Below are 21,334 nucleotides of genomic sequence, written 5' to 3' on the forward strand. Positions count from 1 at the left end.
TTCAAAGTAAATTAAAAATATTTGTCTCTTCTTAGAACCTGTGAAATAGTCAAGAGATGCATTCACATCATTCAGCAAAAAGCAGCTCATCACAAAGGTTCCAAAGCAGGAAACCTCTCTGTATCACACACAAATGCATCTCATGCAATCCTATACTGCCTAAGCAGCAGACAGCAGAAAGGGCTATGATAATGTGCCCTTGTACCTGATTTTAAACTGATGCATTGTAGGAACTGATGTTGGGCTGCTGCTACTGAATTTTCCTACTCAAATTCTCAAATCAACTCCCTGACAGAGTCAAGCTTTTTAAAGTGTCCCATCAACAGACTATTTTTGGACTTGAATATTTTGTAGGCCTTGAACAGATTTATTTGTTGAACTCAGGTAGTAAAGCTTTTCAGATAGATTAATGGAGTAAGTGAAGTGTCTCTCCAGACTATACCAGAAGGCTTAAGAGACCTCATTTTCTAAGAAATGTCAGCTATAGGCACAGAAGACTTCTTTGTACTCTGATTTTCTCCATGTATTTTCAATTTGCACGAGCGAGTCCAAGCCCTCCTTCCCACTGGAAATGTTATCAGTGAGACAATACCTTTCTATAACAAAAATAGCACAGAAACTTGCATAAGAAAAATGAATTTGATAACAATAGAATGACTTTCTCATAATAATTTAATAAGTTGAAGACAGGAAGATTTAAATCCTCCAGAAGAGCTGCATAAAAGGGATTGATGAATTCATCAGCTCCTCCAAGCTTCCCAAAGAAGCCCAGACAATATTTCTTACCTCCTGTTCTACAGATATCACCAATAAAAGAAAAGCAGGCATTCAAGTCCCTCTATTATGCTATTCTTCGCCTCTGGGGCTAAACTCACTGTTGAATCTGCTTTAAGTCAATGTGACACATTTAAAAATATTCTGATTTGTTTCTAATCTCTCTCATTTGAATAATACACTCGTAACACCCTTTCTGGTTAGGATCATGGCTCTGAACCCTGAAGTCACCATATGGACATACAGCAAGCTACTGACCTTTTTGGTTTTCTACTAAACCAAGAAAAGTCTGCAAAAACATCGCCAGAAATGTAAACACATGCTATCACTAGTTTTAGTTAAGCACACTGTCAGTAGATTCCAGTATTTCAAGAAGTCCTGAGACCTACAGAAATCATAACAAACTAAATTATAAACTCCATGGACTGAAAAATCATGGACTGCTCAAATTTTTGTATGGATTTAGCAATATACTTTTACATACAGTTCTCTTTTCTTGTTATTGGATAAATAAAAGGAAGACAAAGTGATGGGACTAAAACACAGAAATGTAATCCTGTAACAAATCAGCAATTGCCACCACTTACAAAAATGAGAGAGAAAAAAAGAAGAAATGTTTTCTGGTTGACTATCATGTTGGTGCTATGAGAAAGCACAGCAGGAAATGACTTTACACATAGTACACAATTCATAAATTTACCCTGTCCCTTTAAGCACAGAACCTTTGGGATTTTATTGTTTTAACTTGTGCTTGATAGTAATATTTCATTCCATCAAAATTATTGAGTCATACAAGGATTCAGGGGTAGCCATCTGCTGGGAGCCTCCTCTTCACTCTGGGGGGATAAAAACCAAACTACACTGAATTTTTCATCTTACTTTGTTGAGTTACTATAGGAATAGAAAGAGAGATTGACAGTAACAGGATAATTTAGTAACCATGAATAGATGGACTAAAGACTAGTTCCAAATTATTTCATTTCTGTTCTTTAGAAAGAAACCTTCCTCTTCCATGAAATCTGCCCATGATACAGTAATTAAAAAAATCTTTCTAGACAGCAAACACACCAAGGTTGTCCCCTAGAAGTGAGTATTTTCAAGCCATTTCACATCTTAGAAAGAAATGCAACTTAACTCTTGGCTCCAGATCCTTTTCCAAATTGTGGCTTCCCTTCACATACTTGGTCTTATTCTTCCTCTCTCCCAACACCCAGACCTATTCCCAAATAAAACATATCCTGCTATCACACAATTAACGTTGAATAAAAAACATAAGGAGAGTATTACTGCAAATAAAGAAAACCATGGAAATGTCACAATAAAAATATTTTCTTTTACCAAGAGGGTGGTTGAAACAAATGTAAATAAATTCAGTATCTCGGATTTTCATGACTTCAGCTAAGCAGAATAAATGTGCTGGGTCAAGCCAAAAAGTGAAACTAATCACGCTCTACAGAGCTGTAGCCTCCTGACAAGCCATGTTCTGAAGTCTCTTTCTAAAACTGTTTTATCTACAGAGTCCATTCAAACTTCCCAAGTGAGGGCTGGAATCCACAGCACAGTCAGCTAATTAGAGCCAACAATGTGGGAAATGCAAGATAATTAAATTCTTCTCCTAAAAGATTTATTTCTGAATACCAGTTTTGGGAGACTAGGGGGGAAAAACTGAGAAACTAATCTCACTCTGGAAAACTTAACTCATCTTTGTGAGACTCTCCCCAGGAATGGAGCAATAATACGGTGTTGCTTATTAAGAAACAGCACTGATCACAGTACTATTACACAAAGATGCTGCTGCACACATAATTTTAAAATCTGTGTCCTTGATATCAGCAGATATTGTCTGTACAAGCAGAAGACATACATTCAGTCCATGACACAACTGCAGGATAAATAAAACCAAGTTTGAATCAAAAGAAAAATATAAATAAAACCCAAGAGTTAAAAATAGGAATTGTCAAACACAAGAGGAAGGGTTATTCTGCTAAAACAGCATAATCAGAGTTTAAAAATGTAATCACTGCCCAAGATTAGAAAAGGCTACCTGAATGGATGAGTCTGGAAGGAGGGTTCAGGTGAAGAACTTGGGCTTGTGATTAACTAGATCTGAAAAATAACCAGTTATTTAAGCTAAGCAAGTCCACATGTTCTCATTCTCCTGAAAGGCAACACAACTCACCCCAACTGACACCTAACAGAGATTACACAGATCGCCTCTTGCAATGGATTTTGCTACTCACTTAGAACAAAGCTGGGGCCTGAATTAGATATCCACTCAGTGTTTTATACAGCTGAGCAGACTATTGAAATGTAAGTTTGGACATTAGGGTGTTCAGTTTCAACATCCAAGCTCTCCAACAAGGTGTTAATGCCCTTATGGACAAGGGCACAGAACACTGAAGAATATTAAATAAGGCGGTTTAGCTACAAGCCCTATACAAGCAACCTGCCAAACGACATTATCACCTTTTCTTATTTCTTCCTCTGCCATTCTTTTCTCAAGAACTCAGATAACCATCACAGGTAATCTTTATTACCACAATTGATCTTGTATGTTTAAACCACAAATAGGACAGAAGCAGTCATATTGCAGCTCCACAGAAGAATGAGACAATTCTGCTTAGGGAAGAAGGATTTCCTTAGGATTCACAGGACATTTTCCTCTTTACACCAAATTGAACTGTAGAAATGTCACAGTTTTCCATAATTAAAAAAGAAAAAGAGGAGAGATCCATCCCCGTACATTTCTTCACCCTCAGGCTGTCCTTTCTGCAGAAGGCAGCCAGAAAGGCAAAGGTATCTAGTAAAAATACCTGCTTATCACCTCCCAAGCTGGCTTTGTGAGTAACTTGACACTGCAGCTGAACAGTCAAACCCACATCCATGCTTTAATTAGAGGTAAGGGGAGCACCTACTGCTTGCATTTACAGTCTGTGTGGTTCATGAGCAGCAGGAGCAAGTTCAGCCATCACAACCGCTCAGCTTGTGCTGCTCTGATGCATGGTTTCAGCAGGGGAACAATTAAGCAGACCCATTCACAGCTGAAGAGGCCACTAAATTTTGCCAAGTGCAGTCACTAGTGTTTTATCCTTGCTACTGTATCTTGTCAGCCACTGCACCACACAAATTATCAACAGAATCCATCTCTCTCTGCTGACAGCATGGGCATGGGGGTGTCTATTCTCCCATGAACACAGAGGATATTTAGTCTGCTAACTCATCCACTTGTATAGAGATTGAGCATATCCCATCTCATAAGAGGAGATTAAATTTTTGGAGAAATAATTTAAGAATAAAACATCATCAATAAAGTGGTGGAATTAGAACAGCTTCACTGCAGAGACTGACAAAGGAAAGGCAAGCAGAAGGAAGCAGACAGATAAAAAGTGGCTTGCTAGGATCTGAAAAACCAATGACAAGACAGTCAAATGAAGAGCAAGATTAGTTTCACTTATTTTCTCGTTACAAATTTTACAGATTAAAATGAAGACTACGAAGGAAAAGAAAGAACAAGAGAAAAAACACTTCCTATTCAGGAAATTGGTAGTTCATGCTATAAAAACCTGGGATTATGGTAAAAATATTCCACTTGAAAACTATCACAAGTAATGCAAGCTGTGGAAGAACATGACCCTTTCGTAACCAAACAACACACAAGTTCATAGCAAATCTGTAAACCCTGTACTGCCAAAAAGAACTGCTAAATATCATTTTAAGAAACATAGTGGCATAGACCTGTTTTTATGAAGCATGAAAGTCAGTCAATTCCAGCTGGAGTGACTTGGACTTAGGTATTTAATGAAACTTAAAATGCAATTATTTAATAAATCGGCTACAATTGCAAACACATTTTAAAACACACCCTAGCATGTTACAGTTACTTCTGTCACTGCTGTGTACTACTGAAGTTATGCTCATTGTACCAATTAGCTCAGGCAAATACAGGGAAAGTCTGCTCTCGGGACAGCAGCTGGAGGCAGTGGTGTTATTTCAGATATAAACACGTAAGAATGAGTAAAATAAAAATGCTCTGAGCAGTTAAATGTAAAATCTTAAATCTTTTCAGTCACTCATGGCTACAGAGTAAGACAATGGAAATTTTCAAGCACAGTACTTAAAAATCTATCTAATCTTTATTTAATGATCACGCTTTTTCAAAATATCAATCCTTCAAAGATACTGCAACATATCAATGAGAGAGCACGTTCTCTAAAATGTGAGAGGGGCTTTTATTTCAACTTTTGGGGTTCTAACTCATTCAAGTTAGAAGAACAGATTGTTCCACAGCCAACAGGCCATCTGCTGACCTTGTCTCCAGCAAATCCCACAGAAAAAGACATTGTGATGGAATGACCCAGGCAATTGGGATACACACCATTAAGTAAGAGACAGAATGAAGAATGGAAAACTTTTGAGGGTAACTGTAGACAAACACAATCACTGCATCAATGCATTTTTTAAATAAAAAAATGAGAAAGATGAAGCTATTTGCTCTGAAGCCAGAAGACTACTACTGTATGCCTTGCAAACAGGGCTCATCTCAAGGGTTTCTTTGATTTTAAAACAAAACTTTGGTCATAGAATACACTTAAATAGTCTCTTTTCTATCTGCAACTTCCAAGTTCTTTACTCTTGTAATAAAACAAATGTTCTTCACCTCCACAGCAAAGATTGTATAAGCCAGTTAGTACTTACTGAGTTTTGCTGTGTCACCTCATTTCAACATAAACTTGTTAACTGGTTGTTACTAACAAAGGTACAAAAAAATATATTCAGAGTCTCATGCTCCATTCTGTATTCCTTCAAGTAACTTTTAGTACTTTTAAATTAGGGTAAGAAAAGTCAATGCAGACACTGCCTGCAAGGACATATAATTCAGTGTATCATTTCATAACCCAGCTGTCAACAGAGACAACATTTTTATAATCCATGTATTGTATGCATGCCAGTATGAGATGAATAGTCCTGTAACTATAATCAATACCGTTCATTCAAACAACTGGCAGCAGCATTTCAGACAACTGGCAATTTCATCAGTTTCACTGGGCTGCCCAAAAATAAACAGCTTGAGAAGGATGAATGATCTCTGTGGTTATCTATAAATAATACTAATCTCAGTCATTTGTTACAGGGGGTTCATCACTGGGAGCTGCAGAAGTCTCATATCAGTGCAGAAGGCATGGCAGCCTTCAAGAAACTAAAGAAATGCTGATGAATTTTACTGCTGGTTTTTCATTCACACAGTTACTGTATTTACATACAGGCCACACTGAAAGCGCCAGGACCCCTCCAGTGCTTCTGCAGTTCCAGCTTTGCAGGAAACTCACACGATCTCAAGGACTGGTAAACACCTCAAAAGTCAAACTGGATTCACAGAAAGCTCCAGTGATCTGAGCAAACCCAGCCTGGGTGGTGACTTACACTAATGTCACTTAAAGGGAAACGTGACCAAGTTTGGGTTTTTTAACTACTTCAGTGTGAAACTTGCCCACTCCAAAAGAGTTATTGAGAGAAAACAAACCCAACAGCTCCATGTGAGTGAGACTAATGCCAAGGCTGATGGGAGTGAGGTGAACCCAGGCAGACGGGGAACAGAAGGTGCCATTCACAGTCCTGTTCACTGTCTCTGGGAAGTGAAATAGCTCTTTTTTTTTTATTTTTAAATTATGCTCTTATCTATAAAAGCAAAGCAAGAACAGAGAACATAGAATAAGGAATAAAGACAGCTGACTAAAGGGAAAAACCACATCCCTGTGGAGTACAGATCCCAAAGAAAGCTTCTAAAGCCCTGAAGTGAAAAAGATCCAGTTGCTGTGGTTGTAGTGAGTCTCTCCCTGGAGCCTTGCAGGGCTGTGAGCAAGGTACTGCAGCATCACTGCTGTCTAACATTGACCCTGCACATTGGTGGGTCACCAGCCCTGGGCTGAGGCACATATCTCCTCTTCCTTCAGGAAAATCTCTTAACCACCTGGAATTCTAACAAGGTTTTCTACCCTATTTCACTGTAAGAATTACAAGCTGCCTGGTGTGTGCTCTAGGGAAAACAGAGGAAAGATCAGTTCTACCAAGAACCTAGAGGTTGGCACTCCTTGGCTTCCAGACAGGATTTGTGGTGCCATGAGCCACCACTGCAGAGAGCTCAATACACCACTAGACTGCAGCAATTCTTTTCTGCAGATATCACGAATGGGAGCCAAGGCCATCACCTCAGCTCCTTCACATGGAGTGTAATGCTCCAAAGAAAATCCATCAGATGAGCTCTGCAGAAGTACCCAAGCCCTCTGAACACAGTCTGAGCAGGAAGCAACAGCACATCTGTGTGTGTTGATCTGTTTAATTACCCAGGTAATCAAACTACTGCTGCACCCAGCTTCAAAAGTCACATTGCTCCATCTACATCCAAAAATCACCTTTCAGCCTTAAAGCCTGTTGCTCAGAAAGTTTAGATCCTGGCAATTAAAATAATCTTCAACTTGTAGCATTATCCAATTTACAAGCTTATTGCTAGTTTAATGACAATCAGCATGCCCAGCCACACTAAGGCAGCATTGCAATGGGATGTTTTCAGCATAGCCACCAACAGCAAAAGGATTAATGGCACCAACTTCTCTGAAAAGGGAACACTCACCAATAGACAAACAGGGGAACCTCACAACCTCTACACCTCTGAGAAATTAATTAAATTTCTTAATTAAGAAATTATGGTTGTGGCTGTTTTAAAATGAAAGCCTTGACTTTATTGTTAAAGTAAAATTGTCTGTAGGGCATTCATAAAGAAAAGCCAGCTTTTAAGAATGGGTGAATTTATCAAGCTGCACATCTTTGATCATCAATATTTTAAGGTTGCTACTTTTTATTCTATATTGCCAATAAATCTCTACACACTGTAACTGTAATCATCACAGCATAACATGATCCACTTCTCCTGGAGATTTAAAGTTGGACTCAGTTGCAAAAAAGCACCTGAACTAAGTAGGAGGATGGCTAAACTGGTAAAATAATCTCTCAGTTTCAGGTAAATTATGAGGTAGCAGCATGCACTGTTATTAACCTGAAGTTCATAATGAGGGCTTAAATGAACAGTTCTCAGTGGACACAGGCCTTTGTAAGGGAGCTGCACTCCTGCAGTTGGCACTAATTGATCCTTTTGCTGGCAGGCTCAGTGGAAAAGGCAGCAGCAGCAGGAACCACAGGCCCTTCTCTGTCACACAGAACAAAGTCACAGTCCTGATTATCCAGGAGGTTTGATCTTTATGCTCTACACTTCTACAGCTGCTTTCATGCAGGAATGAGGCAGCCAGGATAGCAGGGGAGACTGTCATGCTGCTTTTGCCCTTCTCACACCCATTTTGCAGAAGGTCTCCCATTTTTAGGGTTTTCAGATACTTTTTCAAGTGTACTCCATACACATTCAGTTACAGAGCTCAACCTCTGAGAAACTGAAATGATTCATATCTCATACACAGCTTTACCCAGGTTTCTTGAAAACACAAACAATTTTGATTTTAATCCCCCCATAGAGAATTTTGCCATAAACTGAAATCAACCCAGCATACACAAGAAATAGACTGGGCTGATATAATCAGTTTTAGAGACAACATAGTAAAAAGCAGAATTTTGTCTAGAAAGATGCCATTTTAAAATTCATGTGGAGATCCTGACTAAGGCAGACTATTCCAGTGCAGCAGATTCTGGAATCAATTAACAAAACAATTCTTATTAACACAGAGAATCTCCAGACAGTACCAAGGAAGCACAGAATCTTTGCAGAAAAGCCCGCAAGGAAAATATACTTTAATATCAAATTGTATCCTCCAGTGTATGCAGAGATTGCCTCAAATCTCAAAAGCATCTTATGTGAAACAGGGGCTAGCACTGCAGAACAACACAATAAGAACTTAAGACAGGAAGTGCAGATAATTTATCTAAATAAAGCTTTCAGGAGAATAACTGATTTATGTTGATACTGATCCAAGCTGGAACCTGACCAGGATGCAGGAGTTAGCATCACTACCCACAATAGGTTCCCCATTTATGAAAAACACCAGTGTGTTTTTACACATGAAAATAAATTAAAATGCTAGCTTTATGCTTCTGTCAAAAGACCCTCTTCTACCAGAGACTTGTTCTTGAATTAGCTATAGAAAGACTCAGAAAAAGGTGCAATATTTTCAGTCAAGACTGTCACTATTCTTGCAAGCACCTAAGAGACACAAGGAGTTAAATTTCACAGAAGAGTCTACAGTCTTTAATGTCACACACCCTCTAGTCATAAAAGAAATGCAAAATACATAAACTGATGCAGAAAAAAAAAGTAGTGAAAGCTTCACAGCTACAAAAAATATACCTGTAGTTGGGAAAGGGGGGAAAAAAAGGAAATCTGAAAGTAGATATGGTATAAGTGACTTCTGCTAAAAGCAGGGTCAGCACTTTCCACTGGAGACCATTTGATTTACACTATTTTGTTTCAACTGAAAAAACCAAATCTTTCCTTGGCAGATTCTGCTCTACAGAGTCTATTACAGATACTTGTGAGATACCCAGCATCATTTATAAGGGGACACTTACTGCTGCTGAACGTGATCATTTTGCTAAATTTGCTAAAGTTCCAGAAGGAAACAACATGCAATGCAACACAAGGGTGCATTCAGCTGCTGAAGTCAAGGGTCTGGACAACCTGCAGAGCCCTGGAGAAAGGTGTGCTATTGATTAAGATGTTCAGGTTTTCCCCTGAAGAATCCATTGGCTGTCCTGGACCCACAGTCCCTTCTTAGAGCCAGGAACAGCCCAGGAGAGACCACTCTGCTTTTAGCCTTTAGTGATTTCACACAGCTACTCCAAATCTACCCTTGTGTAAAACACATCAGAGGAAGACCCCAGCATGTATCTTGACTGTCACAGCATACATCACAGCTGAGACAGCCACAATACACAGAGTGCCAGTACACAATTTCAGAAGGCTTTAAGCATTCACCTAGAGGAACACCTTACCACATCAGAAGGCTTCAGGCACCTGCCCACACAGAACAACATCAGGGCACTTCAGAAGGCTGCAAGCATCTGCCCCTCTTGTTCTTCAGCCCAGCCTTTTATACCCTCCTGTTCATGCATTGCACCTGTGCCCCCTCTGCTCCCTTTGGTGCTTGGTCAGTGCCCCTGGGCACTCCATGGCTCGTTGTGTCAATGCTGCTCACCTGCTTTTCACAGCTGTGCCCACTGGGGATGAGGCTCAGCCCCACTCCCAATTACCACAAACTGTGCACCCACATTGACTGCCCCTATTTATTCTAATGGGATACAGGGTTTTTTTTTTTTTTCTTTTTTTGAGGGTAGAACAATGAAGCACTAAACACTAGGTCCCAGTGGTCACTGCAGATATGCATGACTAAGTATCACCACTTGCAACTTCTTTTTGTGTTCTATAGAACAAAAAGAGCTGTCGGTAAAGCACACCTAACATGTATGAACACACACCTTTGAAGCAGGACACTGCTGTTGTAGAAACCTTCACAACATTTACTGCCCTCTGCATGTAGAAAGTTACACTGATCCATGCTTTAGAGCAGCTTCTGCACCTAGAGTGCCAAACCAGAGTAGTGGAAAACTTCAGGAGGGTTAACTGGTCTCATTTGGATCAATTTTGGGCCTATCTCATTGCCTCTCCAGGTAATAAAGTAAATTCCCTGTAGATGGTGTGGAAAGACATGCTATACATACTTTGACTGACAAAAGTCGTCTATCCATAAAATCCATCACAAGCAGTTTGTACTATATACCCTGAAAAAAAGCAAGATTTCCTCCAAATCACACACAATTTTATATTCACATCCATAATCTATATGTTGTTATAAAAATTGGACAGAATAGGTGTTTTTATATGAAAAAAAGCAGATTCATGCCTGCAGAAACATCTTGCTAACTTGGATAAGCTTCACCAAATTGTTTCCACCAGGAAAAAAATGCACAAAAAAGAAATAATAATTTCCAAAACAAAATACTAGACTTCAACTGAAGCTGAGTAATTTTTTTTAGGTCTGAAACTATTTTAAAAAGCTTTTATTTTTAATTCTCACGTTTTGCGGTTGATCCTAATCTAAATGTTTAAAACCTTTTTGGAACTACATCTGAAATGAAAGATTAGCAAGTCACATAGCTCCCATCATTTCAATCAAGATATTCTGGGATATACAATTAGTTTCTGGGATGCACAGAGCAGTGGGATAATGGTTCTATAGAGGAAGTAGGTCTGAGCTGGCCGAGGCATTCAATATAAATATATAAAAACTATCATTAGTCATGAGAATCACTCTGCTGACATGGCTGAAATAGGAAAGAAATAGGATTAGCTGGCACATTATGATCATGTACCTTTTTTCTCTTTAGCTCATTTTCTATTCATCAAGAAGTCATAAGCAAATAGGCACAAAAAGCAATGTTTTAAAAAAGAAATTCAGAGTTGGATAGTAGGTATTATGCAGAATGTTTGCTCATTCAGCACTTCCTTATGTTCAAGTGCTTTTCACATATTCCACAACAGTAGTGAAGCCACTCTGGAGATGCTACTTGACCACTGCACAAACACTTCAGAGAAAGATGGGTGAGTACATTAAACTTGCTAGATAATTTAGAATCCCCCTAACAGTTTTGAGTCAATCCAGGGTTAGAGATGGGGTCAGTCCTTTGCAAATCAATAGACACTAATTAGCTCTCATCTAACTGCTGGGAAAAAAAGAACGCATGAACTTGAGTTTTCTGACCAGCAGACTTCATTAGAATTCAAACTTGGTGACACAAGAGGTAAAGTCTAAGAAGACAAAACCTCTGTAACTGGTAAAAACCAGTGTTTCCCCATGCTCTCCTGTAGAAAGGCTACAAAAAGTTCATCACCTGAAAAAATTTTCCTATTACTACTTCTCTGCAGGCCATCTTCCCCCTTGCAGCACCCCCTCAGCAGAAAAACACAAATTACAACAATGACAACCACCAAAAAGTTTTAGGGAATTTAGCATGCACAGCTGAGTACAAAGACAAATCAAGATGTGTGTCATGATGCAGCAACCCTGTGATCCACAAGACCTGATCCATGTTCACTAAGTGGGCTGCAGCACCCAAATCAGAGTAAGATCTCTGAAATGGAAATGAGACAAAGAAATCACAGGAGGCAGCAACCCCTGAAACGCACTGCTGCACATCTCTTGGAAAAGCTAGCAGCTGGGAGATACTGATTACAGCACACCTCACTGGGAGAAATCAACAGACAGCAGCACCTCTGGTAAAGACAGGTCTTTCTCCATCACTCAAACAGAGTGTGGGGTCAGGTAGGCAAGAATTGGGCATTTGCTGTACTGCAGTAGTATGGACCAGACCTATTATAAAGACCCAAAGGGCATAACAGACAAAAAACTTTTCAGTATCAAATATTTTTTCTCTCCAACAGCTTTGCTTATTTCAGGTAAAGAGCTGAAAACTCCTCCTTAACCAAGTGATAGATTGGCTTGCTGTATGGCTGTGACACATGTTCTCCCAGGTCCATCAGTGGGAATGAACATCTTCTTACAGCAAGGACAGCAAATTTGTAATTGCCAATTTCAATTCATCTTTCAACAGGATCAAAAGTAGGCTGGATTTTGGTGGGGATTTTTTTTCCTTCTTTTTTTTTTCTCATTTTGTTGGTTGTTTTTTGGTTTTGGGTTTGTCTTTTTTAGGAAGTGGAAGAAGTGATCAATAAATAAAAGAAGGTTCTGTTAGCCTAAGCTCTCCAAGTTTTTTACTGGAAACAGCCTTGCAGTACCTCTGAGACAGAGGTAAATTTTACTATTCTTGTGTAAGAGAGAGCAAAACCGTGCTATTACAGGACAGTCCAACTTACTCCAAATCATGCTATGAGCCTCCAGAGGATTCCACCACTTCCCAAGTTCAGTCCCTTAACCAGACAGACCAGGCCAAATGCTTGAGTTTGTATGTGACAAAACCACCCATGGTGAAATCAGCAAGCACAATTCCACACATCAGCCCAGGAAAAAGATGTGTGAAAATAATGAAGTATACACAAAATGAGTGACTATGCACAGACTATACACCATCAGACACTAGCTACCTCTTACCCAGATGGCTGCATATAATTTTAAAGACAGTCCTTTTACTAAAAAACTCTCAAGCTATTGAAGCACCCATACAGCCCTACATATTTTTTAAATTCTTGACCAGAATTTCAAAAATTACATTTGAACAAGCTCCAGCAAATATCAGCCCAACACAAGGGCAGGACCAAGCATTCAAAGCCAATCACTTAAGTTATAGGTGGACTGAAAGCAAACATGTAAATTGCACTTGAAACAAAACAAGCAAAAAAACTTTTAGCATATCTGAAACATCCAAACAGTCTAGCAAAATAATGACATACAAGTGACCAGATAGGTCACTCCATTCCAGCAGAAGAGTGCTCACCTGCACTATTATCCATTCCAGGAAAGCAATTCACCCTTTCTACAAATGCCTGGGCAAGTTATCCACAGCACTGTGTCTCTGCAGATTGATCCTCATGCATTAAGGCTTCTGTGCCTCCTGTGTGGTGTTTGTGTCAGGGTTGCACACTGCCACTTGCTATTTTAGAAACAGTTAAGATGATAAAATAGATCCAGAGCCTCAGACACAAAGGCAAGGATATGCAGGAATGACTGCTCAGTGGATTCTGACATAACTCGTTCCTAGTTCACTCTTTCTCTTTACACAGAAACCCCATCACCTGTTTCTCTCTTGCTCTGTGCATACACAATAGTATCACCACTAACACACCTTTGTGAGACCAGCTGAAAGGGTACTCAGTGCCTTTGAATAGTTCATATATTGCTGTGCACTAATAAAATGAACTCTGCGTTCTGTATCTGCTGATATAGAAATGTCTCCAAACTTCCCAACAGAGTCAGGCTGGAGTGTGCACTGTGAGGCTGTGTGGTAGTTATAAGCGTCCAGCTGCAATGGCTACAAGCAGCAGAGCAGGAGTGTCTACCCTGGAGTCTCCATCAGGTGGCTGCACATGAAAACTCAAAGATTATTTCAAATTTGAAGTGTCAAAGGCATCTGATATTCTGAAGATCAACAATAATATAAAGCAGGCGATACAACAGAGGGGAGCCTCTGGCTCTGACAGGAAATATAATGCATACATATTTAGAAGAAAAGAATCTCCATGGGTGAAATTTGGAAATTGCTTCACTGCAGTGATCATCACAGCTTCACAGAAAGTGATTTTATCTACATCAATCATTTCTAAATTTTTGGCTTTAGATCACCACGTTGTTCCAGTGGAAGTACAAGCCTTCATATAGCAAACCTCCTGACAATAGGTACAGAGCTTTTAGGCTGCCTTATGAGTTTCCTTAGAAAAGGGGTGATGGCCTTCCAGTGATCTCTGCTCTCCAGCAGCACAGAAAGTACTGCTCTCAGGTTGTAACTTAAATGCCAAAAACCAATTCACATAACACCTTTCTCACAATAAATGAACACAGGTTTTCATTTATATGGGTTGGCTGGGTTTGAAATGAATGATGAAAACAGTGTTGATGGTTCAAAAATAACATATTCTAAAACATTTTAAGGATGCTGAACTAAATCAAAATTAGCATTCTAAAACCGGTAATGATAAAATATGTACTTTAAATGGAAAATGTTAAATCGATGGTTTGTGGCAATAAAGAAACACTGAAAATACATCAGCTCTCATTTCACACCTTCTTGCATAACAGTCCTACACTGGCAGTAGGATGGCCTCCCACCTCCCAGACACTGAACACAGTGAACCCAGAGGAAAGAAACCCACTGTTTTCTGCAGCTCTTGGACAAGCTCCCGAATCAGCCTTCAACAAAACTGTGGGGCTTTTTTTGTGGTTGTTAAAAGCTTCTGTCACAGGCTAGTTTCCCATCATGGCATCTCCATTTCCTCCCAGAGATAAACTCCAGCTGTTATACATTTCATGGGAAGGTGTAGTTAATCAGTAGCTCTCCAACCTGCCCTAATAGCCCCATGGGTTCTCCAGGCCCAATGCTATATAGAAAAACAGAACAATTTCATATCTGCATCTGCACAAAATCTTTCCAAAACTAAACAAGTAAATGGCACTCTTTACCATGCTTTACTCTTTATTCATTTGGTGAACTCAGAGTTTCTCAAAAAAGTGTCCATCCATGTAATGGAACCCTAGCATCTAAACAGTACATCAATGTAATGTACATTGTACAAAGCAGAGGAGACTAAGTTTATTCTGAAATTAATTTAAGAAATAATAAAACATAGTTTGAAAGTGGTGTGGTTCCTTCTGGTAAGGCTGAGATCACATTAAGTTTAATGACAAATCATCGGCTCTGCCAGGAAGTGGAAACAAATGTTAGTTGGAGCACACCTTTCAGGTTTCAGCCTAGACCCAATAATGCAAAAGCTTTGACCCCTAAACTGAAGCCAGCTGCTTTTCTTGGTCATACAGCAGTTACACACGATACTTGAGCGCATTTTGCAGCATGAATGGCATTTTCAGTGGTCTGTAATGAGTAGAGCTGTGTAGAAAGCACATTTCCAGGTGTTTTAACACAGAACACCGGAGAAACCAGAGTATATTCCATATTGGGAGAGTTCAGGCATCTCTCCTGTGCTCGCTGCACCCACAGAACCAGCAGTACCCAGCCCAAACTTGGCAATGCTTTCAGCAACACATGCTTATGCTTTTGGCAGAAGGGAGCTGACCACTTGCAGCATCAGTGTCCTTTGCCAGCTGGCCAAAGAGCACACAGATGCAAGGGAAGCAAATTATCTGCCCACTGGCAAAAAGAAATGCTGAACAGCACCTAAAGGAAACGTGGGGCTGTGCACGTGCGCGCGAGTGCGAGCGAGGGTGCGAGTGAGCTCACACACCCCCACACCTGTGCCCTGGGACAGGGAGCAGCTCAGTTAAACTGCAAAAACCGCCTGCTACTACTCCTGAGGTATCATTTTCTGCAACACTCTCACAACAATGAGCATGCACTTTTCCCACTAAAATCTTCCAAGCTGAATTTTTAGGATCAAACACAAGGACTGCAAGGATGCTAAAGTAAATTTTTATAAGTCTGAAATCAGACCCCTTCAAGAAACTGCTGATACAACCACCTACAGGATTTTAGCAGCCTAAGGTTAGCATGTCTTTGCATCCTCCCTCTTTTTTTTTTGGTCTCTTGAAAAATGAATGCTCATGAAAAAAAACCAAACCAAACCACTACATATCTATGTTTGGTAAAATACAAAAAGCTTTCTGGATTTAGAAGATACATAAGAAAAAAACTCGGAAAAATTAATGGGAAAAGAATTTGCAGCTGATAGGTTAGATTTAGCTGAGAGATGGAATCTGTAGATTAATTAGATTCTACAATCACAGCCCCTTTTCATCTGCACACATCCCACCACTGTCATTACATGATCAACAGATTTTAATGAAAACCATGCTTTTCACTAAAAAATGCTTTGAGATATTCAAGAGAGACTATACATAAGGTTTAGTTTACTTTTCTAAATATTTCTTGAAAATTGTACATAAGGCAAGTGCACATTTGTTGGCTGTAAAGGTGTACAACAGCAATTTTTTGCAATGACAGTGCAGAGAGGGAATATGAGATCTGTGTGCTAATGAGCTGACACTGCAGAGGCTGGAGCAGTGTTAGTGTAGTGCACTACAAGTGCAGAGCACAACGACAGACGTGGGCTATTTCTAGGGAATGTGATCCACAGAGCTATACACACAATTCAACATTAACACCAACATCCTTCATCAGATTATGAGCAATGCATGGGAGATATTGCTTCAGTGACAAATTTATATATTTGAGTTGTCATATTCATATTGTTCTGAAACAGCTAGCTCACTCCCTACATGAGCATTTTTAAAGAAAATATAACCTGATTTTGATTTTATAAATTCGTAGGTCAAGTCAGCTTGCTTTCTGTTTCTATTGATAGGAAAAAGCTGCATATTTTAAGAAATGTAATAATTTCCCTGGAGCCAACTGATAAACTTCAATTCACCTTTAAATACACTGGAATTTTCATCTGTGTTTGCATTTGTTCTCTGTTAAGATATCATACAGCTAAATAAATAAGTGGGCAGATAAATACAGAGTGGATAAATACTGTATGAATGTGTGTAAATTAAATATACAGAGAGAGGCTTGGTGCTAGCAGCGAAGCAGGGAATACATGTACATAAATCAGATTATGCATCATTTAACTGAAAAAGAAATGAGAGGGAGGGGCTTAAGGCAGGAATTTTCTTCTGCTTCTAAACAAGTTTGTTCCCAGGTTGGGATATTGCCAAATCTGCCGTAGCAGAGGTGGGCTATTTTTCTCAGGCTCATGAGAATACTTCAGAAGAGGGTTTTTTTCTCCTCTGGAATGCACCAGATTGCATCAAACAGGATGTGCAGCTGCACAGTAAGAACCTAAGTCTTTCTGAGCAGAGCCCCCTCAATCCCTGCACACAGAAACACTTACTACAGTCATTATCATACAAATCAATGCAAAAGAGAATGAAAAGTATTATTTTATGGATACTGACTAGTACAGGCACTAGGCTCAGGCTGCACATGCTCTTTCCTTCAATTTCCTCTCAGCTCCTGTACCTATCCCACCACAAAGTCAGCCTCAGCCTCCCTCCCCAGTGAAGGCAGAGTCACTGCAGGTTTCTCTCCCATGGAACCCTGCCAATTGCAAATATTGATCAAACGGCTGTGTGACAGCACTGGAGACAACATATGCTTATCTCCAAGTGAGGTAAAAATGTTGTGGAAAGAATTCCTTCATGGATATGGCAGCACACTGAAATTATCTCCCACTCCCATAGGAAATGAGGATATGGTTAAAGGCTGGAATTTTGGTCAGGTAGTGTAAGGACCTATTAATTCATCCTAATGCATTGATACATATAAGTGTTCTGACTTTCAAAGAAAATTGGTACCAGATCCAAAAGAATAACTGTTCTGATGGGGGTTTTTGTATTTTGAGCTGCTGAAGCTTATGACTGGTGACTTGGACTCGCCGTATTCTTTTCTTATCAACAGTATTATGAGATGGTTGACACAGTACAGACAAGGTCACCTTTTCATTTTCTTTCGTCTCTTTCTTTTTTCACATCTTCTGCTTTTAAATAGGTTACTGTAGGTACATCTTCTTTGGTCTACAGTTTCTCCAGAGATTCAAATTTTCCCAATTTTACTATACTGGTAATATGGGTGTTGGAACAAGCAGCTCTGTACTACAGAAAACCATCCCACTTTACTAAAATTGCCACAGCTTTTAATAAGCATTGACAAAAACCATTAGATGTCAGAAGATGAGTAGAGCACTGACTAAATATACTGAACAAGTGTGTGGATCGCTTCTGTTGGTGGGGGGAGAGCTGGTAACAACTTTTAAAAAACAATTAATAATTAATCACCCAAGCAGTTCAATGTATTTAGTTTAAATCCATATAATTGATATTTAGGAAACTGTGCTTGAGATGCAGCCTCTTGAAGGGATTACACTGATTAAGGATTAATAGTCTGATGTTTGTTGTAAGAGCTGTTGAAGCTGGATAGGATTAGTAAAATAAGATGCAAAGTAGAGACACGATTTTATGTACCATTTTTTCCCACTTTACCAAGTATTTTTATTGTATATTACATAATTAACCCCCCTGCAAAAGTTTTAAAGGTTCTACTTCAAAGTCCTTTGGAGAGTGTAACACTGCACTACCAAGAAGCAGTCACATGGGGGATATGTTAGAATGTGAATCAAAATTTGTCCATTATTTCCTTACTGTATATTTTTTAACCATCTACTTTCTCAGAATATACAGTGGGACAGGAATGTAAGAACTATCCTATCTCCTGCAAATAAAAAAATAAATAAGTTATTCAAAACATATAATTGTTTTAAAGCAAAAATTACTATTTTTCTGTATTCCAGTACTTCATTATTTCAGTACAATGCTTCCTCTTTGACCATTTTACACTGTGAGTATAAACCTGCAAACTGTGAGAAGTAACCTGTTCATAATGTGAAGTTCGTACATTGCATTCAGCAGTCCATTAGATCATGTGCAGACATATATCTCCACATTGCAAACTGCATTTGCTACCTTGGAAGAGGACTCCTTTCATTTTTAATAATTTACAATAAAATTTGTATAGAATCAAATTTGGATACATCAGTAAAACAAATATCCAGGAACTACTATTGGTAAAGGAATGCTTTTTAAAATGCAGAACATGCACAAGTCTTTCTGAAAGAGATTTTGCATCTTAACACCACATTAGCAATACTCAAAGTTCTATTTTGCATCTTCTGTTAATAAAAGCTCAAATTGTATGTGTGCACTGCTTGTGCAGAGCTATTTCTCCTAATGCCAAGTGTTCTAATTGCATTTTCTCTCCCCTCAGCTCTAACAGTATGTGTCAGTTTACAGTCTCCTCAGCTTTTCACAGGACTCTCACTGTAAAAAAACAACTCAGTATTTCAAGGCAGATGAGACAAGTAAGCCCCTCTAGCCTTGTCCCTCTCAAGGTCACTTCTAAACAGTGGTTTCTGGTTTTTCCCTACATAGTATATCATTTGCAAATTATGCCTTTTCACAGAGCTAGGCTGTAGCCTCAACAGAAAAGGGATCTTACTTCAGCAGCAATTCACTGATTGCAGCTACACAGCACTGCTATATCAACAACATGGTTGTTTTCCTGAAACACAAAACTAAGGGGATGAGGTGGTAAAAGAACTTTTCCTAAGATATTCCATATAATGCTGCAAATCTACTAAAGCTCCAGTCACTACACACATTTGTTGCACTATATTGTATGACCAAGAACTCTAGGCTACCAGGAAGGAACTGAATGCAGGATAGATAACAAATTAATATATTTTTTAAAACCAGGTATTTACTTACAAGCATTTGTCACTGAAAAACTGTTGGAAGAGTCCAAGTGGTCTACGTGATAGTTCAAATGGAAGGGCTTTTCTGTGGTATTTTGATTTGTGTTGTATAGCTGCACAGCAAATCGAAATGCACTGTGCTCCTGAACAGTGTTCCTCATGAAAAGTCCACCTAGGTGAGGAGAAAAAGAAAAAAGGAAAAAAGGAAAAAGGTATTTCAGAATTAATTTTGAGGAGAAACAGTGGTAATAAGTTATATTTGCCTGCTGCACACTGCAGGAGAGAATGAACAGGAGCAGCCTGAACGTGAGCACATAACTCTGACAGAGCACCTACATGAAATACATATTCCAAGTCCAAAGTTGGGCTTTTAAAGCCACACACCACATCCAGGTGCCCCCTGAGCAATGAGAGTCGCTTGGAGCTGCAGGTGCACCTTGAAAACCAGGCCACTTCTACACGGATGCCCACACAGAGATTTAAAAGTCTAACTTGGGGAACCGTGGCACCTAAATCCTGTCCAGACTACCGAAATATCGCCGCTGTAGTTATGTGCGGGGACACGGCGGCGTGCGGCGTGGCAAACGTGCGGTTTCACGGTCTGCTGGAGCGATAGCGCGGCCGAGGGAAATGATGCTCCGAGGGACGGCAGGGAACAGCCCCCGCTGCACTCGCTGCCCTGAGCCTCACGGCTCGCTCGGCCCCGGCTTTCGGGCACGTCGCTACAGATTCACGCCACGACTCTCTCACATTATGTGCTCCACGGGATGCGCTGCTCCAGGGCACGGTTCCGCAGAGCGCGGACCCGATCCCCGCCGCTCGGAGGGGTGCGGGCAGCCCGGCGCCGCTCGCAGCCGCCCGCCGGCGCAGCCCGGGCACCGCCGCTGCCTCTCGCCCCCAGACAGGGGAACGAAGCGGAGCAGGGCTGGCTCCTTCCCCGCGGCGCCCGGGCTCGCCCCCCGCTCCCCTCCTCACAACTTCCCCCCGGCTGGCGGGGAAGGCGCGGGTCGCGGTGCCGCGGCGGGCGCTTACCTATACTGATGGTGTTGGGGAACCCCGCCAGAGCCTCCCCCAGCAGCCCCGCCAGCAGCAGCAGGAGGGTCCGGGGCGCGCTCTGCCCCATTTTCTTCAGCCCCTGCGGTTCAGCCCCTAAACCGAAACTGGCGGCACAGGCATGGGCGCAACTGGAGACTCGGAGCGGTGTCAACGGTGGTGGCGATGCTGGCGGAGGTGGTGGGGAGGATGGTCCCCCTCCTTTCGTCTCTTTTTTTTTTTTTATTCTTTCCTTCCCCAAATCCCTCTGCTCTCGTCTTCACCCCAGTCTAGCAGGGCTCATTGGCTGCGAGATTGCCTTTCTCCCCCGTCGCCAGCAGCCCCCCCCGAACGCAGGGACTTCCCCCAAAGATGGTGGGTAGCGGAGCCGCCGAGGCTGCTCCGCCCGGGCCGGGAGGGGGTTATCGATCAAACTTGGCGTGAGGCGGGCTGGCAGCCGCTCCGCTCCGCTCGGCCCGCCCGCCCAGCCCCGGCGGCTCCGGCCGCGGCTCAGCGCTCGGGGCTGCGGTCGGCGGGAGCGCACCGGCCTCACGTGGGGCGGCCCCCGGACTGCAGCTGCCCCTTTAAAGCTGCATCGGC

The 21,334-nt window shown here is 40.9% G+C and overlaps 1 protein-coding gene across 4 annotated transcripts in view; it reads right to left on the reverse strand.

Moving 5' to 3' along the window:
• Positions 1–20,935, reverse strand: part of GRIA3 (glutamate ionotropic receptor AMPA type subunit 3) — a 144,132-nt gene extending 123,197 nt beyond the window's left edge. For all 4 annotated transcript variants that reach the window (XR_008508616.1, XM_036402005.2, XM_036402004.2 and 1 more), the window contains exons 1-2: positions 20,735–20,935; positions 19,716–19,874 (exon numbers count right to left, since the gene is read on the reverse strand). Coding sequence is in view for 3 of the 4 variants with exons in the window: in XM_036402005.2 (XP_036257898.1) it covers positions 19,716–19,874; positions 20,735–20,825 (250 nt within the window). In the remaining variant the exon portion in view is untranslated. The remainder of the gene's footprint in view (positions 1–19,715; positions 19,875–20,734) is intronic.
• Positions 20,936–21,334: the final 399 nt, after the last annotated feature.

Source organism: Molothrus ater, chromosome 14, assembly GCF_012460135.2.
Source record: "Molothrus ater isolate BHLD 08-10-18 breed brown headed cowbird chromosome 14, BPBGC_Mater_1.1, whole genome shotgun sequence".
Lineage (NCBI taxonomy): Eukaryota > Metazoa > Chordata > Aves > Passeriformes > Icteridae > Molothrus > Molothrus ater.